Source organism: Megalobrama amblycephala, linkage group LG15 (assembly GCF_018812025.1).
Source record: "Megalobrama amblycephala isolate DHTTF-2021 linkage group LG15, ASM1881202v1, whole genome shotgun sequence".
Classification (NCBI taxonomy): Eukaryota; Metazoa; Chordata; class Actinopteri; order Cypriniformes; family Xenocyprididae; genus Megalobrama; species Megalobrama amblycephala.
This window is the reverse complement of record NC_063058.1, coordinates 13604728-13625786: the sequence shown is the minus strand read 5'-3', so window position 1 is coordinate 13625786 and position 21059 is coordinate 13604728. Positions and strand designations below refer to the sequence as shown.

At 35.9% G+C, this 21059-nt stretch overlaps 1 protein-coding gene across 2 annotated transcripts in view; it reads right to left on the bottom strand.

Moving 5' to 3' along the window:
* The window catches only part of si:ch211-236l14.4 (SITS-binding protein), a 48296-nt gene that overhangs the window by 9761 nt on the left and 17476 nt on the right, over positions 1 to 21059 (bottom strand). For both annotated transcript variants that reach the window (XM_048158736.1, XM_048158735.1), the window contains exons 3-6: positions 14953 to 15160; positions 12856 to 13006; positions 1664 to 1858; positions 32 to 300 (exon numbers count right to left, since the gene is read on the bottom strand). In XM_048158736.1, coding sequence (XP_048014693.1) covers positions 32 to 300; positions 1664 to 1858; positions 12856 to 13006; positions 14953 to 15160 — 823 coding nt within the window. The remainder of the gene's footprint in view (positions 1 to 31; positions 301 to 1663; positions 1859 to 12855; positions 13007 to 14952; positions 15161 to 21059) is intronic.

Sequence of the window (21059 nt, the reverse complement as noted above, 5' to 3'; positions counted from 1 at the left end):
TCGGGATTATTTAAACAATTACACAAAATACCTTGTTCCTGAGGTTACAATGGTATTGTCCCCTATCTTCTCTGCCAGGTCAGCAAGGAGTCTGATATATTCATCCCCGACCAATGCAAGAGGGGGGCGCAGGGCCTGTTCCTCGAAAGGGTTTCCCTCGCCGCCTTCCAGGATGACATACTCCATGCCCAAATGGCTATGTAAGCTGTCCACTTTGTCCAGAAACCAATTTGTGGCTTCCGGGTTGGTGATGTTGAGCTTCACACTGTACTTTCCTTTCCACTGAGTCAACATTGGCACCTTATGAAAGAGAAATAACGTAATATATGAATAAAAAATAAAAACAAATAATACTAATTGACAGGTAAATTGTAAGTCAATAACAAATAAGAATGTCTAACAAAAAAGAAAAGGAAAGAAATCCTTTGAAAATCTAGTTTAAAACATGCTAAGTTCTTTAAAAAAGTTATGTTGGGGTCATAAGGTTCTGAAAACCATTTTCAAGAAAAGTTTGGGTTAAATGACTCTTAAAATGTCATGTAACCATCAAGTGAAACGTTATAACAGTTTTTTCCCCAATATACCTTCACAAAGTTTTTGAATATATTATTCAGGGTAAAACTATTTTTTGACGGATACCATAAATTAAAATCATGAAAATGTTTTTGAGGAGTTGCACCACATGACATTTTGTAACCTGAACTAACCTTGCCTTCTCAAAACTACTGCCAAACTACTTAATAAAAGAATTAAAAAAGTTCTTTTAATGGGTTTTTTTTTTCTTTATTATTATACCAGGACAGTTGCACCACCCTGACATTTTATTTTATACTGCATGCCCCCTCAAAAATCAAGTAATTGTTTGTCTGAATTTAGTTGTTATTTATTTTTTTTGAATAAATGTATATATCCTGAAAACCACAGGGTTATCGTTAACCACAAAAAAAAAAAAAAAAATTGAAATTGAAATTGAAATTGAAATTGAAATTAAATAAACAATAATAGCAGCTGTAGTTGCTAAGGCACCATTTCTCATTTTGGTTTAGTTTAAGTTCAAGTACTAAATAAATTAGTCACTATGAAATCAAAATGGATAATTCTTTTTTTTTTTTAAGGATTATTGCAGTAAATTCTAAATTATTTGTAGGTGCACATGATAATATTTTTTTAAATTCATGTGCCCTCATAGCCTTAGTAATCAAAATAACTTCCCCTCCCTCTTGCAGCGACATCTTCTCTTCTCTGATGACATGTTTACTGGTGCAAGGGGCGGAGCAACCTGTCACTCACATGAGGTCAACCAATAGCAATCCACAACCAACCAACCAACCCCCAATGGACGGAATCAAGTCCCAATCTACATTTTTCTTGTTCAAGAAGCCATTTCACTAGGATATACGTCACAATACAGAAGAAAAGACTATCGCAACTTTAGTTTCATGCTGACTTTACAACTAATAAATGAAAATTAATAAATAGACAAGTTTTTTATATATATATATATATATATATATATAATTGAAAAAATTACAACTTAATTAACAAAAAAGTTTAATAGCATATCAAATATACTAAAATAACACTGTCTTTACATCATTTACCCATGTACCTCAATGCATAAAGGACAAGACAGACACAGTGCTAAGCAAACAGGCAGTTTTACCATTCGGCCCTGTGGTCCTGAGGGCAGGCTCAGCCAGTAGTCTTCAATGCCTGTTTGAATGGAGGTCTGAAACTGCTGCGAGTCCACGCTCAGGTACGGGGACAGGGTGATGGAAATGTTTAGAAGCTTTACAAAAGGGAGGTCCCTGGTCTGTCTCTTAGACGTCCTTTTCTTTCCATTGAGGTAGCTGTGGTCCTACAAAGGCAAGAAATAATTAGCAAAGATGGCAAAGAGTAGGGGCGGGATCTGTTTGTCTGGTTAAAAACACAGGTCCGGTTCCTGAATCAAATCACTGTGGGTGCTTCTGAAATTACTGAGGGTGCTCTAGTAAAGTACATTCATTTCTACTGCTTCTGTTACACTTTTGCGGGAACCAATCATAGACTGGCTTTATCCACCTTGCTCGCTATTGCCGGGTATAAAACGATGATGATAGAGAAGCACGACCGTCAATCCAATTCCTTTTAACCTCTTGACAATGCTGAAAGACTTCTTTAGTTTAGCAAACAAATCGCTCGAGTAGGTGTAAATACCACTTTCATGTTTTTTTTGCACAACCTGCAAAAATCGCTCGATGCCATTGCTGCTTCTTTAAACTGCTGATCAATGCTATCAACTAAACCTGTCTGCAGTTTTCACGTCGCTCTGCAAAGTACGTCACCTGGATCGTTGACCTGATTGGTTGAAGGACTATCCAATTGCGTGAATAATGCTTGTTGATCATGCCTCTTGTGCAGTAGAAAAAACATAGCAAACTCCTCAGACCATTGTTCAATTTTAAATTGAGCTTGGTCTGGTGATAGAAGGACAACTAGTAAAGTGCAGATGTAGGTTAAGCAATGGCTCCACCATAGGAGATTAGCATGATTATTTAATAACATTTACCAATAATCATAATACTAGAATTTAAAAAAATGTTTTGAATAAAGGCACAATATGTAATTTTTCAAAACAAAGGTGTAGCTTGATGACGCCGAGATTGAGCGCGGAATCTTGGGAGATGTCATCTTCACCTTACAGCCAGAGGAAAAGAATCCCATGGGACTCGGGCAGAAATCATGTTCATGGATGAGATTAATAAAGTTACTGTAGTATGAAGCAGAGCAGGACCGAGTGTTGTGGGATCTGAACGAGGCCGCTGGAGAGATTGATAATGAGAGACGAGCGCGACACACGTCTCGAAAGCAGCGGAACTTTTATTATGCCACAGTCGCCGCTTCCGCTTCTTCCGGTCAAGGGTATGAGGTAACACAGCGCTGTTTATCATATTAGATACATTTGAGTGTGTTGAAAATGATGTTATAACGTTACTCTGTGCGTTCGCTCGGCGACTGCTATGAGACACTTTGATGAGACACATCATTAATAAATGATGGATGGCTTGTATTGATAAATGGCATGCAATTAATTTTAAAACATATTGTATGACAAAGAAAATGCTGTTTTACTGTTACTAAAAATAAAGCTGTGTCTGATTATGCTATGTTAGCTATTTGACAAAATAGTGTTTTCTGTGAGGCATGATAAAAACATGGTACTCATGGAAAATACGATTCAAACAATAAGACTAAACATGTTGAGCTATTTAACAATAATTTGTTTTCTGACTATAAATTTATCCAAACAGTTGTTCCCTTGTCTAATAAAACATATAATATATTAAACTGTCTTTGGTGTTTCCATGGTTTCTACAAAATAAAACCGGAAATCGAGGGTAACTCAGGTGTGATGTCATATATCACTGTTCTAGTGGTTTTTGGATATTTTAATCCAAAAATCTTACATATTGTGCCTTTAATCTATTAGTATGCCTTTACATTGCTGTAATGCGTTACTATTTTAACATAGGCAGAGTGAATCCAGTATTTATATGTAGATGTCACTTCCGATACTTTTCAGCATGCAATTGGCCGTCGGTCCTCTTAGTAGCATGAAAATCAATAATTTTATCCAATGGATTATATAGGCTGTAGCCTCTAAAGCGAGCCAAGACCGCTCCCTTTACAATCACTAAAACGCTTTCGCTCTGTCAGTTCATTGCGATCTCACAAAGTGCCATTGTAATCAATAAAGCTGCAAACAATGCACAAGATAAATCTCTTGCATCTCTTTGTTTGTTAATGAGAGGTTTCACAAGCCTGCATAACTCAGGACTGAAGAAAAATTCAGGTGTTTTGAGAGGTGAGTGGACTCTGATTAACTCAAACACTTCTGATTGGCCATTGCGTTCAAGAGCTCAACAGCTATGTCTGTGATTGGCTACATTGCTCAACGCTGCAAAAACACGTTGTTAATAGATACATTTGACGTTCTCCAGAGCACGAATACAAATATGCACTGGAGCGTTTTCCAAATCTGATTCTCCAATATATTATTACACCCTCCAGCACTCCCCTGGAACCGGGCCTGTAAAAACAGTGGTGCAGAAATTACACATTAAACCTTGCAAATCAAGTTTGATACAGGTGTAAACAGGGCCTATAATACTATGGCAGTTGGCTAACATGACAAGTTTCACTATTGATTTAAAAATGAGTTAAAATCAGGGTCACAATTTGCCAGTAAGTAGCAGTCTGCTTTTGTCAGTTATTACAGAGGTTGGCAGCAGTCAGCATTAACGTCTCGGAATTCTTATTTTGTTGATTATTTTAACAGTACGGAAAATATTATTGTTTTACCATCACTGAAAATAATACTTCAGCCCCTATTAATGTTTTTACCATGACAGTCTCTAAGAGTGCCACGATGTCTGAGAAAATATAACAATAATGTCATTTATATTAATCATATAGGCATAGCGAACGCTGTGCTTATGAGGAATCTGTGCAATAAATAGCGAATACTGGCAAGTGTGTTTATAACCAAATTCATTCCAAGTCAAGCTGTTGGTTTCGCTTATGACTGTGTTATTTCAAGCTAAAATGGAAACTAGCAAAGAAAAAAACACTGCATTGGGATTGTTTCCCAATTGGAGTTTTGTATAACTGTCACACAAAGGAAGGTTTTCCACTGCAATTTAGTGGTAAGACGTTTATTCAGGTTGGGATATGGGAAAGTGTGGTACGTGTATCAGATACACATACAATTATGCGTTACTGACATCTTTGTTATAAAGTCCTTGGGTTTTGTTAGTTTAGGTCATAACATTTGAATTGAATGCATTATAAAACATTTTACAGATAAATCGAGCCTAGCCTATACAGCTACAGTATTTTAAACCTCAAAACGTATAGGTGGAATAGAAGGGAAGACATAATCGTGAAAATGTGGTATTAAAAATTTATAAATATGAAACTAAGAAATTAAAATGAGTAAAACCTCAAAAGTCATGAGTTATTGTTAAAGGGGGGCTGCTCTCAACATTACACTGACGTTAATGTTCTGATAAGCCTTTTAAGTATTTTAGACATAGAGAACATTCTTTTCTTGGCAGAAAGTTCCAATTTTTTCCTCTTTCACCTGCCTCTAATCTTTCTAGAGGAATTCAGCTGTGAAATGAACCACTCAGTGTTATTTATACTGTTTTGAGATCAGTCAAGCATGCATGCTTAAGAACAATGTCTTAGTCAAAAATTTTAAACCAGAATGCGTTTCATAAAACATAATGAACAGACCTAAGACAGACCTAAAATGGAAATTCTTAAGCATTTTTCTGGCTGATACAGATGTCAGTATTTTTATGTTATGGGCGGAAACCAATATGAAGGCCAATACTATTTTACCTATTTTTATTTTTTTTTGTACAGACTCAGCAAGCCTCTCTCTCTCTCTCTCTCTCTCTCTCCTAGTTAAAAATAAATATACTAAAATGTATTTGAAATACATTTATTTTGTGCAAAGTATACTACAAATACAAACCCGATTCCAAAAAAGTTGGGACACTGTACAAATTGTGAATAAAAACAGAATGCAATGATGTGGAAGTTTCAAATTTCAGTATTTTATTCAGAATACAACATAGATGATATATCAAATGTTTAAACTGAGAAAATGTATCATTTTAAGGGAAAAATAAGTTGATTTTAAATTTCATGGCATCAACACATCTCGAAAAAGTTGGGACAAGGCCATGTTTACCACTGTGTGGCATCCCCTCTTCTTTTTATAACAGTCTGCGAACGTCTGGGTACTGAGGAGACAAGTTGCTCAAGTTTAGGAATAGGAATATTGTCCCATTCTTGTCTAATACAGGCTTCTAGTTGCTCAACTGTCTTAGGTCTTCTTTGTGGCATCTTCCTCTTTATGATGCGCCAAATGTTTTCTATGGGTGAAAGATCTGGACTGCAGGCTGGCCATTTCAGTACCCGGATCCTTCTTCTACGCAGCCATGCTGTTGTAATTGATGCAGTATGTGGTCTGGCATTGTCATGTTGGAAAATGATGGGATGGGAGCATATGTTGTTCTAGAACTTGGATATACCTTTCAGCATTGATGGTGCCTTTCCAGATGTGTAAGCTGCCCATGCCACACGCACTCATGCAACCCCATACCATCAGAGATGCAGGCTTCTGAACTGAGCGCTGATAACAACTTGGGTTGTCCTTGTCCTCTTTAGTCCGGATGACATGGCGTCCCAGTTTTCCAAAAAGAATTTTGATTCATCTGACCACAGAACAGTTTTCCACTTTGCCACAGTCCATTTTAAATGAGCCTTGGTCCAGAGAAAACGCCTGTGTTTCTGGATCATGTTTAGATATGGCTTCTTTTTTGACCTATAGAGTTTTAGCCAGCAATGGCGAATGGCACGGTGGATTGTGTTCACTGACAATGTTTTCTGGAAGTATTCCTGAGCCCATGTTGTGATTTCCATTACAGTAGCATTCCTGTATGTGATGCAGTGCCGTCTAAGGGCCCGAAGATCACGGGCATCCAAATTGGTCCTCCAGCTGTTCCTTATATGTACATTTAACTTTTCCGGCCTCTTATTGCTACCTGTCCCAACTTTTTTTGGAATTTGTAGCTCTCATGAAATCCAAAATGAGCCAATATTTGGCATGACATTTCAAAATGTCTCACTTTCTACATTTGATATGTTATCTATATTCTATTGTGAATAAAATATAAGTTTATGAGATTTGTAAATTATTGCATTCCTTTTTTATTCACAATTTGTACAGTGTCCCAACTTTTTTGGAATCGGGTTTGTACATTTACATATTATGTATTTAATAAAAATGTGTGTGAGCAAAAACACGCCATTTTTGTGTGTGTCCTTTTAAATGCAAATGAGCTGCTGCTCCCGGCCCCCTTTCCAGAAGAGGGTGGAGTTTTAACAGCTCATGCTTTGGTTGCTCAACAACAACAAAGCGGGAGAATCTCAAACTCAAAACCTGTATGGACGCCCACAATACATAGCGTACATGTTTGCCAAACAGAGCCATATACACCAGGCTATCCAAGCTAACAAGACTCTAAACAATGTTCTGTGCTCGTCTGTGCAGCCAACGACAGTACCGTTAGCATGCTTTGCTCGAACGTTTGCCATGGCGTTAGAACCGGTACACTGTTTTCAAAATGAAAACAAAATGACAGCGCCGTGGGTAAAAACGTGCAGATTAAGGGGTGGTAATATTATAACATCCCCTTCCTACATCACAAGGGGAGCGAAATCTGAGCGGCTCGTTTTTTTCACATGCTTGCAGAGAAAGGCTTGCCAAAACAAAGTTACTGGGTTGTCCTTTTTCATGTTTTCAGGGTTGGTAGATGCACCAGGGACCCGATTATAGCACTTAAACATGGAAAAAGTCAGATTTTCATGATATAGCCCCTTTAATTCTCTGGACAAAAGCATCTGCCAAATACGTAAAAGTAGCAAAAAGCCATATTATTGTACAAAAGTCTACAGCTAACACAACACAGATGGCCCACACTGGTACACTATATCAGTCTTCATAACAAAGCAAGCATCACATAATTGGAAACCAGTTCCCTGCTGGCATTTCAGTGAACCAGAGATGTGTGTCTTTCTCTCAGGGGATCAGACCCTGCACTTCCCTGACCTCTCCTCCGCGGCTGCAGATCCGCTTAGAAAAATGAAGCCTTTCATGTCCACAACACTGACCAACTCTGACTCTTTTGTTCTGTCAGACTGAACTTAACAGCCCAGCTGGTGGCTTTTAACGTGAGACGTTTCTACTTGAACACAGTGTTCTCGCGTCCCTTGGTAACTCTGCCTGGTATGCGCATCGGTATAAAAACGAAACATGTTCTGCCAGACCCATAGCCTGTGTTTGTGATTATAATGAGTACCTTCAGAAACCTCACGATCAACCGCAAGAAAAGTAATGGCAAAGTGTGTATTTTATACACCACTAGTGGTCACTAGTTTGTTTTGCAGAATAACGCAAGTCATTCAGGTTTGGTACGACATGAGGGTTAGTAAATGATGACAGGTTTTGCTTTCTTTCTTTTTGGTTAAACTATATGTCTAAATAGTTAGGTGAATTATGTTTTATAATTCAGCCTGATAACAACTCAAAATGTGCTTAAACAAAGACCCTAGATCTGTTTTAGTACAAAAATGTTACAAATGCACAGTGCCTAATGCCAAAGAAGGATCTAAATCAGATCTGCATGTACTTTACATAATGGTTGTGCACATTCGCTGACACTGACACTATTTGAACGCAAAGGCGAATTGTAAAATTGAACAATGGCTACATTTAGATGCACTCTCATAATGCGATTATTATGAGATTTAGGGAATAAACTTTACCTCATGTAAACACAATAATCTGATCAAATTGATGTGATTAAGCTCATAATCGTATAGCAACCATAATAGTAATAAAACGTGGTATATACTGATTTTAATCACAAAAACATGCATTGTAAACACTTTAATCGCATCTTTCCACTCTGATCAAAGTTCAGAGTGCTTCTGATGATGCTGTCATGTACAGATTCATAACACAGCGATAAAGAAGGCATCACGTTTTTGAAGAAATGTTTTTGAGCTGCTGAAGAAACTAAATTCATGTTGACAACTTTCCACAATTTGAACATGAATGCAGTATATTGACGAAATGAAGACATTTTAGGCGCATGACCGAAAAAAAATCTAATATGGCCACTTCAGAATACGGTTCCGTCATTAATCAATAACTACACAGAAACAAATGAGTAACACAATATTAACATTCTAGAAACTACTATTAACTAACAAAAAATTCTGATTAATGAAATGCAAATGAGCTGCTGCTCCCGGCTTCCTTTCAAGAAGAGGGCAGAGCTTCAAGAGCTCATGCTCCGGCGTTCTGACAACAACAATACAGGACAATCTCACGCACTTAATGTGTCAGAAACTGTCAGTAGTAGTGTTCGGTTCGAACCGGTGTCAGAGAATGATGCCTATAGAGCCAGAGAATATATGCTGCATGGAGACAGAACAGGCATAGTTTAGTTTAATTACGGTTACAACTCTGATGAACTGTAATAAAGTATGTGCTCTTCCTTTCATTACTGCTGTAACCAGTATCGCTCCGGAGACTATATTCTGGATCACAGACAGTTGGTACTGATCCATCCTTGACTAACAACAAGCTTGTTTGCGCTGTTTGCGAATCTTTGAACTATGTTAGTAACGACGGAACTTGCGATCGTAGTTGGCTAATGATGCTTATGGAAAATGCACCCCAGATTGTGTTTGTGTTTCCATCCAAACATGAAGTGAATCTTTTTAAAAGTTTGCAAAAAAAGAAAACAACAAAAAAACAAACAAACAAACAAACAAATGCAAATTAGGTACGTTTCCATCAAGTTGTTCGGGCGGATGACGGTGATATTGGTAAACTAGTAACCAACATTAAATAAAACACCATGAGCGGAAAAACGTGGGTTTCATTTTTGCTACGTCAGAATTTTTTTGGCAAATGCATTTCCATCTCCAATTATTTGCATTAACTCTTTTTCACACAAGTCAAAAACCACCCCAAGCGAGCGTAAATTTTTTTTGCAAATTAAGGGATTTTTTTTTCTCGAAATTTGGCATTTCCATCACTCATTTCTGATGTGATACTTCAAAATGCGCATAAAAACGGTGATGGAAAATGTTGTTTTAGTATCATTGATTTACTATTATAGTTTTTTATAATATTTTGAATTAGACTGTATTTTTCACTTTAATTTTAGTTAAGGTTTTAGTCATTTTCATTAGTTTTTTACTTGTTAAAATGTGTCTAATTGTCTATATCGTATTTATTAATTTTTATTTATTAGTTTTACTTTATTTAGTTTTAGAAGAACTTAGTAGAACTTTAGTAGAATTTTTTTTTATATTTTATTCTATTTCAGTTAATGTTTATTTTATTTTAAGTAACGAAAATGCTTTCTTATGCATTAGTTTTAGTTAACGACACTGTTACTGATTATTGTTTCTGCTCAACCATATAAAAATATACACATAAAACAAAAAATTAACATATAAATGATCATTTTCAACATGTACACTTGCTTGAAACGGTAGAAAAAGCAGTGCTGTTGGTTCTCTGGACTGTGCGAGCCAGTGGGGTGTTCAGGCGGAAAATGAGGGCCTGAAGGCCCATAGCTACAACAGGTGCAGAGCCTGAGCCGCTGACGGCTGAAGATTAAACTGCCCACACTGAAGGTCAGAGGCGGGGAATATGCTGCAGATCCACACATTCATCAGGGCCAATCTGAGGCTAAATGACTAACTTTCTTACAACCTATTCATTGGGTTTCATTGTTTATTGTTGTTTATTATTATTATTATTATTTATAAGACAATAAAACTATATATATATGTATATATATATAAAATATATTATTATTTTCAGGCTAATAATGTTGATATTTTCAAATATATGCACCATAGTTTAAAAGTAAGATTTTTTTATTCAACAAGGATGCAATTGATCAAAACTGACAATAAAGACATTTATAATGTTACAAAAGATTTCTATTCCAAATAAATTGGTCTTTTGAACTTTCTGTTCATCAAAGACTCTTGAAAAAAAAAAAAGAAAAAATGATCACACTTTCCACAAACACATTTGCCCAGTTTATACCTGGTATTAAGATGCGTTTTGGTCAATCGGATCACAAGTGGATGACACTAAATACAAGAGTAAAACACAATCAGAGTTATATTTAAAAAAATTCTGGCTCTTCCAAGCTTTATAATGAGAGTGAATGGTAACCAATATTTTTAAGCCCAAAAAAAGCACATCTATTCATCCAGCTCCAGGGGGTTAATAAAGGCCTTCTGAAGTGAAGCGATGGGTTTTTTGTAAGAAAAATATCCATATTTATAACTTAATAGACTATAATCACAGCTTCTGGTATAATCTGTCCGCATGTTCACAATAGAGTCGAGTTCTGGCATATGACGTAAGATGTAGGAGTAGCGTAAGCTTAGATGAGAGTAGACACAGAACCTGATTTCACCAAGTGCAACATCTTCCTGGATCAGTATTTTTTGTTCATCCTGGAACAATATTCCAATCAACCAATCAGATTTAAGGTACAAGTTTACAGTTTATATCAAGTTTAGGCTTACAACCAGGGCTAGGTGCTTCTGCTTCAGTGTTATTAACCTATAATTTCCCTCTGATTTTAGGGATAAGTTATGGATAAGGTTAGGTTTGGGAGTAGGGATAGAATTAGGACTAAATTTTCAGACAGGAATGTTGTTCCAGGATTAACAAAATATGTCGACCCGGGAACGTATCTAACTCAGCAAAATCAGAGTAGACGCCTCTTGCGATTCAAACAAATAGGGCTGGGCGACAAACTCAAGCTCCTCCAACATTTCTATTTAAAAGATCTCATTTTAGACTTCTAATTCATGACCAGTGTTTTGTTTTGCTCTATCCTCTGCACTTCCGCATTCGTCAATACATCATGTGTCAGGTTAAACTCGAATACGAAAGCCAGAGATTCTAGTAAATATGGATATTTTTTCTTATAAAAATGCATCACTTTGCTTCAGAAGGCCTTGATTAACCCCCTGGAATCGTATGGATTCCTTTTATGATGGATGGATGTGCTTTTTTGGTCTTCAACATATCAGTTACTATTCACTCCCATTATAAAGCTTGGAAGAGCCAGAATATTTTTTAATATAACTCTGATTGTGTTTGACTGAAAGAAGAAAGTCATATACACCTAGGATGGCTTGAGGGTGAGTAAATGATGGGATAATTTTCATTTTTGGGTGAACTATCTCTTTAAGCAGCACAACTGTTTTCAACATTGATAATAATAAGAAATGTTTCTTGAGCAGCAAATCATATAGACCCCTTAATCGCCTACGTCACTGTGGCATCACCGCTCTAGCTGGAGGCAAAACATAAATAAGAACTCATAGCAGGCGCGCTAAAAGTTTGAGGTTTTGACTTTAAAATGTTGTCTTGTTGTGTTTTTGGCTGCCAGAATAGAAGGAACAGGACTTTTATCTAGTACAAATCAGCAAGTTTCTGTTTTATAGGTGAAAAGTCGCCAACTTTCAGCGCACTTAAATGTTAAACAAACATACAGCGATAGATGTGTGTGCCATCCTTTGAATGGTCTCTTAAAATAATCCACATTGCTAGCCATAATCATAGTTAGCCCAGCGTTAGGTTACATTAGACAATAAGCCTTGACAAAATTCCCGAACCACCCGAAAGTAATTCATATGTTGTCTAGGAAATATCCAAAACTTAAGTTAATTTACAAAAATAGCTGTCACGGTCCCGCAGAGTCAGTGACTGTACATATTCGGACAGTTCTGAACCTTCTTCTGCATCTATGTTTAATAAATCCCTCCTAAAATATGCTAACTTACGCTTGTCAACATTGAGTCCAGCGTCTCTTTTTGCCTCCAGCTAAGCCCCGCCCGCCAGGAAACGTTGCAATGTTTACAAACTTTTAAGGGATCTATTAGAATGATTTCTAAAGGATCATGTGACACTGTAGACTGGAGTAATGATGCTGAATATTGCAGGAATGTTATAATATATTAAAATAGAAAATATTTTTATTTTATTATTTACGATTTTTAATAGTAATAATTGTTCACAACAATACAGTTTTTACTGTACGAGTACAGCCTTGCAAAAACAAAACAAAAAAAAACATAGCGACAATATATGGTACATAACTAGTTTATATACAGAACAGTCCAACTGTAATGTATTGCAGGGATGGAGGCAGAGGGTCATTTTGGTTTGGGAATGAGAGCATCACTCACCATGTTGGCGAGGAGAGCTGTGGAATGTTCGTCGAGGCTGATGACTCCCTCCCCCAGGTGATGCCGCTTCAGCCGGTTTGAGAAGGTTCTCAGTTCTCTCTCTAGCTTGGCCCCAGAGTCCACATTTGCTAGAAGCTTCCAGAAAGGCAGCCTTAAGCAAAATATTGTATTTGTTAGGCTAGAGGTTAAACATCATAGTACATCACGGTCACCGTGATTTTACCAAATGAGACATGTTCCTATCAACATATTTTGTTGATTTTGAAACAACATTCCTGTCCTAACCCTATCCCTACCCCTAAACCGAACCCAGTTATCTCTAAAATGGGTGAATAACACTGATATAGAAGTACCTAACCCTGGTTGTAAGCCTAAACCTGACATAAACTGTAAACTTGTCTCTCAAATCTGATTGGTTGATTGGAATGTTGTTCCAGGATCAACAAAGATGTTTTTAAACTTAATAAACATATTTTATTTCAGCTAGTTGCCAAGACAACATTCCAATTTTCATTTAATTTAAGTTGATGTGTATGTACAGTAAAATCAATGGATCACTTTTTAGCATTTTTGACACTTTGCTTAGAAAAAGTATCTGATTCTAATAATTGGACAGATACTGCTAATAATAATAATAATAATAAAAAACTAGAGATGCACTGATGTATTGGCCAATAATTGGTATTGGCCGATAAAAGCTATTATTTTCACTATTGGCCATCGGTCGATAATCAGGGATGATTATATTCCGTCAATCAAAAGGGGGTGGAAAAACGTGTCAAACTGCGACTCATACTGTGTGTGAAGAAAATCTGTCTAATGCTGAATTTATGGCAAGTTACCACGACAATAACGCATTAACAGTTAAAAAATAGCTGTATAAAAGCAGACTCTATTTGACCCCATGAATCACCCGTAGTTCAAGCCAGGGTTGCCAGGTCCACGGTTTTCCCTACACCAAACATTATTCCATCAAATAATTACAAAGAGCTTTGTGCTTTGTTACTTCTGATAAGAAACAAAGTCTCATTTTTCAAATTCTGTCCATTTTATCATGAACTTCAAACAAAATGCATTTTGACGCTCTTAAATGTGACAAAATCACTGTAAGGCCTCAGTTCAAGCAGCAGCGTGGAGCACAAGTCTTTTCTTCCACATTAATACAAGTTATATCTCAAAAAACGTGCATGAACATCAGAAGGTATGTTGAAAGATACAGTAGAACTTACCAAAATACGTATCATGTCTCATGTAATCTCTCAATCAGTGTTTTAACCGTGGAAAGATGTCAATAAAACAGTGTCAACAATGTCACTTAACGTTGCATTTACCTCAGGAAAGTTATCCGATGTTCACATTTCATTTGTTAGCTATAAAAAAACACTAAAAAGGAGCTTATTTGCTGTTTATTATATATGTATGCTTGAATAAATTAGCCTTCTGAAGTAAATCGATGCATTTATGTTTTAAAAATATCCATATTTAACAAGTTATAAAGTAAAATTATAAAGTTCCGCCGGAAGTTTTCTTCGTAAGTTAAATACGGAAGATGGTATTTTACTGTATAACTTGTTAAATACGGATATTTTTTCTACATAAACACATTGTTTCACTTCAGAAGGCCTTTATTAACCCCCTGGAACCTGTAATTTTTTGAGCTTGTGGTTTCCGTCCATTATGGGAGCATCAGGGTGATTATTAATATAACTCAGATTGTGTTCATCAGAAAGAAGAAAGTCATATACACCTAGGATAGCTTGAGGGTGAGTAAATCATGGGGTAATTTTCATTTTAAAGTGAACTAATCCTTTAATTGTAACCTCTATTATTAAAGTGTACCAAATGAGAGGGTTCCCTGTATAGTTTGCAGCATTATTTGGGAGAGATTTTTTTTCCTTAAGAAAAATCAAGCTATTGGCATCGGCTGATATCATCCTGAATAATCAGCTATTGGTATTGGCAGAGCAATTTAATATCGGTGCATCTCTCTAAAAAAAAAAAAAAAAAAAAGTGCTATTGTGCATACCTAGAAATTCTAAGTTAAAAAAAAGGATGACAAAAAAAAAGGTAGAAAGAAGGTTCGTAAATTTGTGTTACCGTAAGACATCCATGTTTGGCAGCTCTCGTCTGGCTGTGGAGAGCTGTTGCATTGACTCCTGATGGACAGCTTTAATGTTGTGTCCAACACACACAGTGTACTGCAGTGGCATGCGCTCCATACTGGGGGGCGTCTGCAAACAGAAATTCTGTCTGCTTTCCATTCCTACATGTAGTGGGATGTTTGGGGCCACTAGAACTGACACACCTTTAAAAGAAAAAACACAACAACACTGGATTACTAATGGTCAGCTCTGCAAATTTTAAATCCCCAATAAATCAAATTGGGAGTTTTGTTGCTTTTAGTCCATGTTTGTTAGCTGTGAAGACATCTATATGATAGTGTATTCCTAAAAGTTGACGAAATGATTTTTAACAGATACAAACATTTAAAAATATTGATGACATCATCGCGCACTCAGGGGCGTCTAAAAATTTTTGTCAAATCAAATGCTGGTCTCTTGTGCTCACCTAGGCAGCATTTATTTGATCAAAACACAGTAAAAAACAGTAATATTGTGAAATATTATTACAATTTAAAAGAAGTATTTGCTATTAAAGGTGCCCTAGAACTTTTTTTTAAAAGATGTAATATAAGTCTAAGGTGTCCCCTGAATGTGACTGTGAAGTTTCAGCTCAAAGTACCCCATAGATTTTTTTTTAATTCATTTTTTTTAACTGCCTATTTTGAGGCATCATTATAAATGAGCCGATTCAGGGTGTGTGGCTCTTTAATTCTCGTGCTCCACGCCCCAAGAGCTCGCGCTTGCCTTAAACAACATTAAAAAAGTTCACACAGCTAATATAACCCTCAAAATGGATCTTTACAAAGTGTTTGTCATGCAGCCTATCAGATTGTGTAAGTATGGTATTTATTTGGATGTTTACATTTGATTCTGAATGAGTTTGATGGTGCTCCGTGGCTAAAGCTAACATTACACGCTGTTGGAGAGATTTATAAAGAATGAAGTTGTTTATGAATTATACAGACTGCAAGTGTTCAAAAATGAAAATAGCGACGACTCTTGTCTCTGTGAATACAGTAAGAAACGATGGTAACTTTAACCTCATTTAACAGTACATTAGCAACATGCTAACGAAACATTTAGAAAGACAATTTACAAATATCACTAAAAATATCATGATATCATGGATCATGTCAGTTATTATCGCTCCATCTGCCATTTTTCACTGTTGTCCTTGCTTGCTTACCTAGTCTGATGATTCAGCTGTGCACATCCAGACGTTCTGCCCTTGTCTAATGGCTTGATCATGGGCTGGCATATGCAAATATTGGGGCGTACATATTAATGATCCCGACTGTTACGTAACAGTCATTGTTATGTTGAGATTCGCTTGTTCTTCGGAGGTCTTTTAAACAAATGAGATTTATATAAGAAGGAGGAAACAATGGAGTTTGAGACTCAGTGTATGTCTTTTCCATGTACTGAACTCTTGTTATTCAACTATGCCAAGGTAAATTCAATTTTTGAATCTAGGGCACCTTTAAATATATTATAAAATGTAATTTATTTATGTGATGTCAAAGCTGAATGTTTTTTCATCATTACTCCAGTCTTCAGTGTCACATGATCCTTCAGAAATCATTCTAATTTGATGATTTGATACCCAAGAAACATTTTTTCTTACTATCAATGTTGAAAACAGTTGTGCTGCTTAATGTATTTGTGGAAACCATGATAATTTTTTTTCAGGATCCTTTGATGAGTAAAAAGTTCAAAAGATATATATATATCTATCTATTTTCATATATATGAAACCGGATTCTTTGGTTAATTGAAGTAAAAAAAAAAAAAAAAAAAAAAAAAAACAGCATTCTTTTAAAACAGATTTTCTTTTTAATTTTTTTGTAACATTATAAATGTTTTTACTGTCACTTTTGATCAATTTTATGTGTCTTTGGTGAATAAAAGTATTAATTTATTTTTTAAAAATAAGACTTCTGAGTGGTAGTGTGTCCCGCTACAACTTCCTGTTTCAATAGGAAAAATACGTCAATGCAAAAAGAAAAGTTCACTCATAAGTCATTTCATTGGAACTAAAATACTGAACAGACATTTTGAGTTCAATATTCAACACACACATGAGACACTGCTGAGACGTCAGGTGATTTCAGATCACACGTTTACTCCTTTAACTCCATTCGTGACTCTGTGTGAATGGCAGACACAGCATGAACGAAACCAAATACCATCTTTCGACCTACCCCAGTAAAGCAGCCTTTACAGCCTGATGTATCATGGAAATTTTGGGCCTGGGACGTTCGGAACAGGAAACATTGGAATTTATAATTGAATCTTTATATTTTTAAAGCTTTTTGAGAAAGTGGGTGGTATGTGGGGGCTGCTTCTGATGTCTTTCTGCACCTGAAAAGTTGAGATTATGTGAAGCAGATAATTATGTCCGCAGATGTAGCTGCCCTCCCTGGAATTCTTCCTGCTTCTCAGATTTCACCACCATGTCAATGTACCCCAGTGTAGACACACACAGCGCCTTCCATCCAACTGGCCTCTCATCTAACCAAGCCGATTCAACCCACAAACAAACGAAACAATACATCTTAAGAAATATTGTCCTGCGATGTGTACTACATCATTTCAGAAGTTAGCACATTTTTTATTATTCCGATGTGATGTGATTCAAAAGAAATAGACTGATAATCATTTTGACCTGTAATTAATCAGTTATTGATTCTTTAAACTCAGATGCATCGATAAATGGCACCATTTCGTGGGTCTATATAGAAAAGCACCAACAATATTACATTAAGGGGATAGTTCACCCCAAAATAAAAATCACTCAAGGCGAGTAAATCATCCTAGGTGTATATGACTTTCTTCTTTCAGTCAAACACAGTCAGAGTTATATTAAAAAATATTCTGGCTCTTCCAAGCTTTATAATGGGAATGAAGGGGGTGTGAGATTTTGAAGGCAAAAAAAGTATATATAAAATATAAATTCAACGCAAACAAAATATAAAAAAGTAAATACTAAAATACTCTGTTGACTGTAATATTTGATACATCAGGCTTTTACATTAGGGTTTTATTCAGAGGCCCAAAATGAGTAAAAATATGCAATTTGGTGCCGTTGCTGATATTTATATGGCCAAAAAGTAATCTGAAATTCTGATAGCTTGTAATGTAAATTTATCAGTCAGATCTTTATAACAACTTAACAGACATAAAAATGCATATAAATATCAGTTGTCACTCAATATCTTCCAGTAATATCGTCCCCTTGGAATTATAAGGTTCTGTCTGAAATTTTTGTCAAAATTGAGTTATTTACATATTCATATTCTGTGACACCTTATTTACATTATATGATTATATGAGTACATTTTGGTACTTTTTTTAGAAAACAAAAAGGTTCTATCTACAAAGTCACACTCTAACTTGGGCTTTCCGTTTTTTAAACAGAAACGGTGGTCAAGGGTTGCAACTATGGCAGCTGAGAAGGACATTCTTTGTGTTCTTTTTTCGGAGCCTGATGAAGTCGGTATAAAAACGTGTTTAATACTACAAAATATGCTCAATGTTACAGTCACTGATTGCAGTCCACAATAAAAGAGAACATCCCAATCGAGTGAAGGGATTTGTGGAAACTTCTAATTATTGTAATATAACATTTGTCTCGCATTTCAGGATGAAAAGACAAACATTTCAGGTGAAGGATAATCCACTTCTTACTTCAGAGACTGTTTATCTATATTATTTTTATTGTGAGTATTAGGCTTATCATTATTGCTGATCACTGTTGTTGTGCTATTGTAATATTTACCATTATATAATCAGAGGAGTGTAGAAAAGTTTATTAAAGTGTCACTTCACAATACAATAGCAATATATAAAGTGTAGTATTTTTGTTACGTTAAAGGTGCTCTAAGTGATATCATGTGTTTTTAGGTCAAAACATTTTTTGTCACATACAGCAAACATCTCCTCACTATCCGCTAGCTGCCTGTCCCCTGAACACACTGTAAAAAAAACGCGGTCTCTGTAGTCGCCACAAGCTCCGAAAAGGGCAATAAAAACAAACTGGTGCAGCCTGGACCACTAAACATAATAAACATGCTCCAGCCAATAACCGACAAGAATGATTTTAAATGCGCGTTCATGACTGTTTCAGGAAGCACGGAGGGGAGGGGGAGGAGGAGGAGGAGGGAGGGTCTAGCTAGCTTCTGTTTTGTTTGACAACACTTCGAATGTCAACAGGAAGTTACTCCACCCAGGATCACTTAGAGCACCTTTAATACCCATTGTGCGAGCTGTCTCTTTAATACCGCGTGGTTTATATACATCTTGCCACTGATTGGGCTGACATTTCTGATACACCCACCAAACAAGAGAAAACGTATCTCAAACCCGTTGCACACCGTTTCCAGGAAACATGTCGTTTAACCCGGAAAACGTAGCAAAATGTTGCGCACCGGTTTGAGCTTGAACGTGCCCCTTTGGTTCTATAAGGTTCTATCTGCGTGAGCCAATCAGCACTTCGAATGCACACACGAGGACCAATCAGAATCAGCTTTCTTTGTCATGTCGCCGCGGCGCGATAGCGGAAGAGAGCGCAGAAAAACACTAAATCGGTGAAGAGAAGACTAAATAATTTCACACAACGCGATGTTTATTAGAAACCTCATGATGGACTATGTTATTTAGGATCTTGTCAATGACAGCAGCCCAAATTCCAGGGAATTACAGACTTTTTGTGTGTTTTGCTGTATCTGTTTGCTGAGGAGTTGTTTTCAGTTAACGTTAGCCAGCAGCGCTATTAAGAGGTTTTTGTAGTCTATTTGCTTATTTCCAGTCACGTCATTGTCATACGAGTGCAAGTTATGTATAGATTAGGTTATGTTTTAACCTTGATCCATCCTGTGTGCTTGAAGTAAGTTGTATAACGTTAGCTATAAAGCTCTACGCTATGGCACACTGGATTAAAGTGTATACTACATTAAGTGAGATGAAATGTTAAATTTTACATTGTTGGTAAAAACTGAGTTGTTGTATAGTTGAAGTAATTTAAATATTTTAAATGTGAAATATTTTTTAATTATATATAGTCAGTGAAACATTTTTCAGAGTTTATTAAACTTTGTTAAACACCTTTGCTGAGACATTGCCTGTTTTCTTGCAGTTTTTTAGTCTTAAAATGTCTTTTACAATATTAAGCCCCAAAGGTCAACTAGTCAATAATTTAATTGATGGGGTTTTAATTACAACAATAAACATTAGCATGTTATTTCAGAAATACTGATGTCTAGAGAGAAAAAACATTTTACCTGTCTCACTTTCTGTGGAATAAAGTCCTGCTCAGATGTATTACAGTAGCTGTTTTCTGTTTAAACAAAAGGAAAATTAAACTTAAATGGTTCCTGCAATAATGTGTTAAATATTCATATTCCTACCTAAATTTAACATCTGCATTGGACAAAAGATTTAGCACTGCCTTTTATGCTTAAGTTGATCAAGAAAAAATATTCATTTAAAATATGAAATAAATGTCAGAAAAACAATTACATTTAACTTTCTCATGCATGTCAACACATTGTTACAACTAATTTTATGTTTTAAAACAAATTATAAGCAAACTGTTTGTGTTTCTTGAAAATTATTGCTTCAATTAATTTTTTGGCAGATAGAACCTTATAATTCAAAGCAAAAAGGTTTTTTTTTGTTGTTGTTTTGTTTTTTAGAATCAGAAGGTTCTATCTGCATTTGACCCGTTCCAAAAATCCCCATTTACAAATTTGAGAGGATTTTGATATTGTATATTTAGAATACATTTAGGGTCCCTGTCATTTTCATGTTTGAAAGAAACTTGTTCCCCATATAGTTTTTGCTAAATGGAAACTGCTCAGAACGCAGATAGAACCTTATAATTCCAAGGGGACGATATGTCTTAGTAAGATGATATTGATGCTTAGTTGATCAAAACTCTGTAGCTTTAATTGTGGGGGACAAAACATAAAATTCAATGCAAACAATGACTGAAAGACAAACAAATGAGCAGTGTTGGGTACGTTACTTTAAAAAAGTAATTTGTTATAGTTACTAGTTACTTCTCACAAATAGTAACGGAGT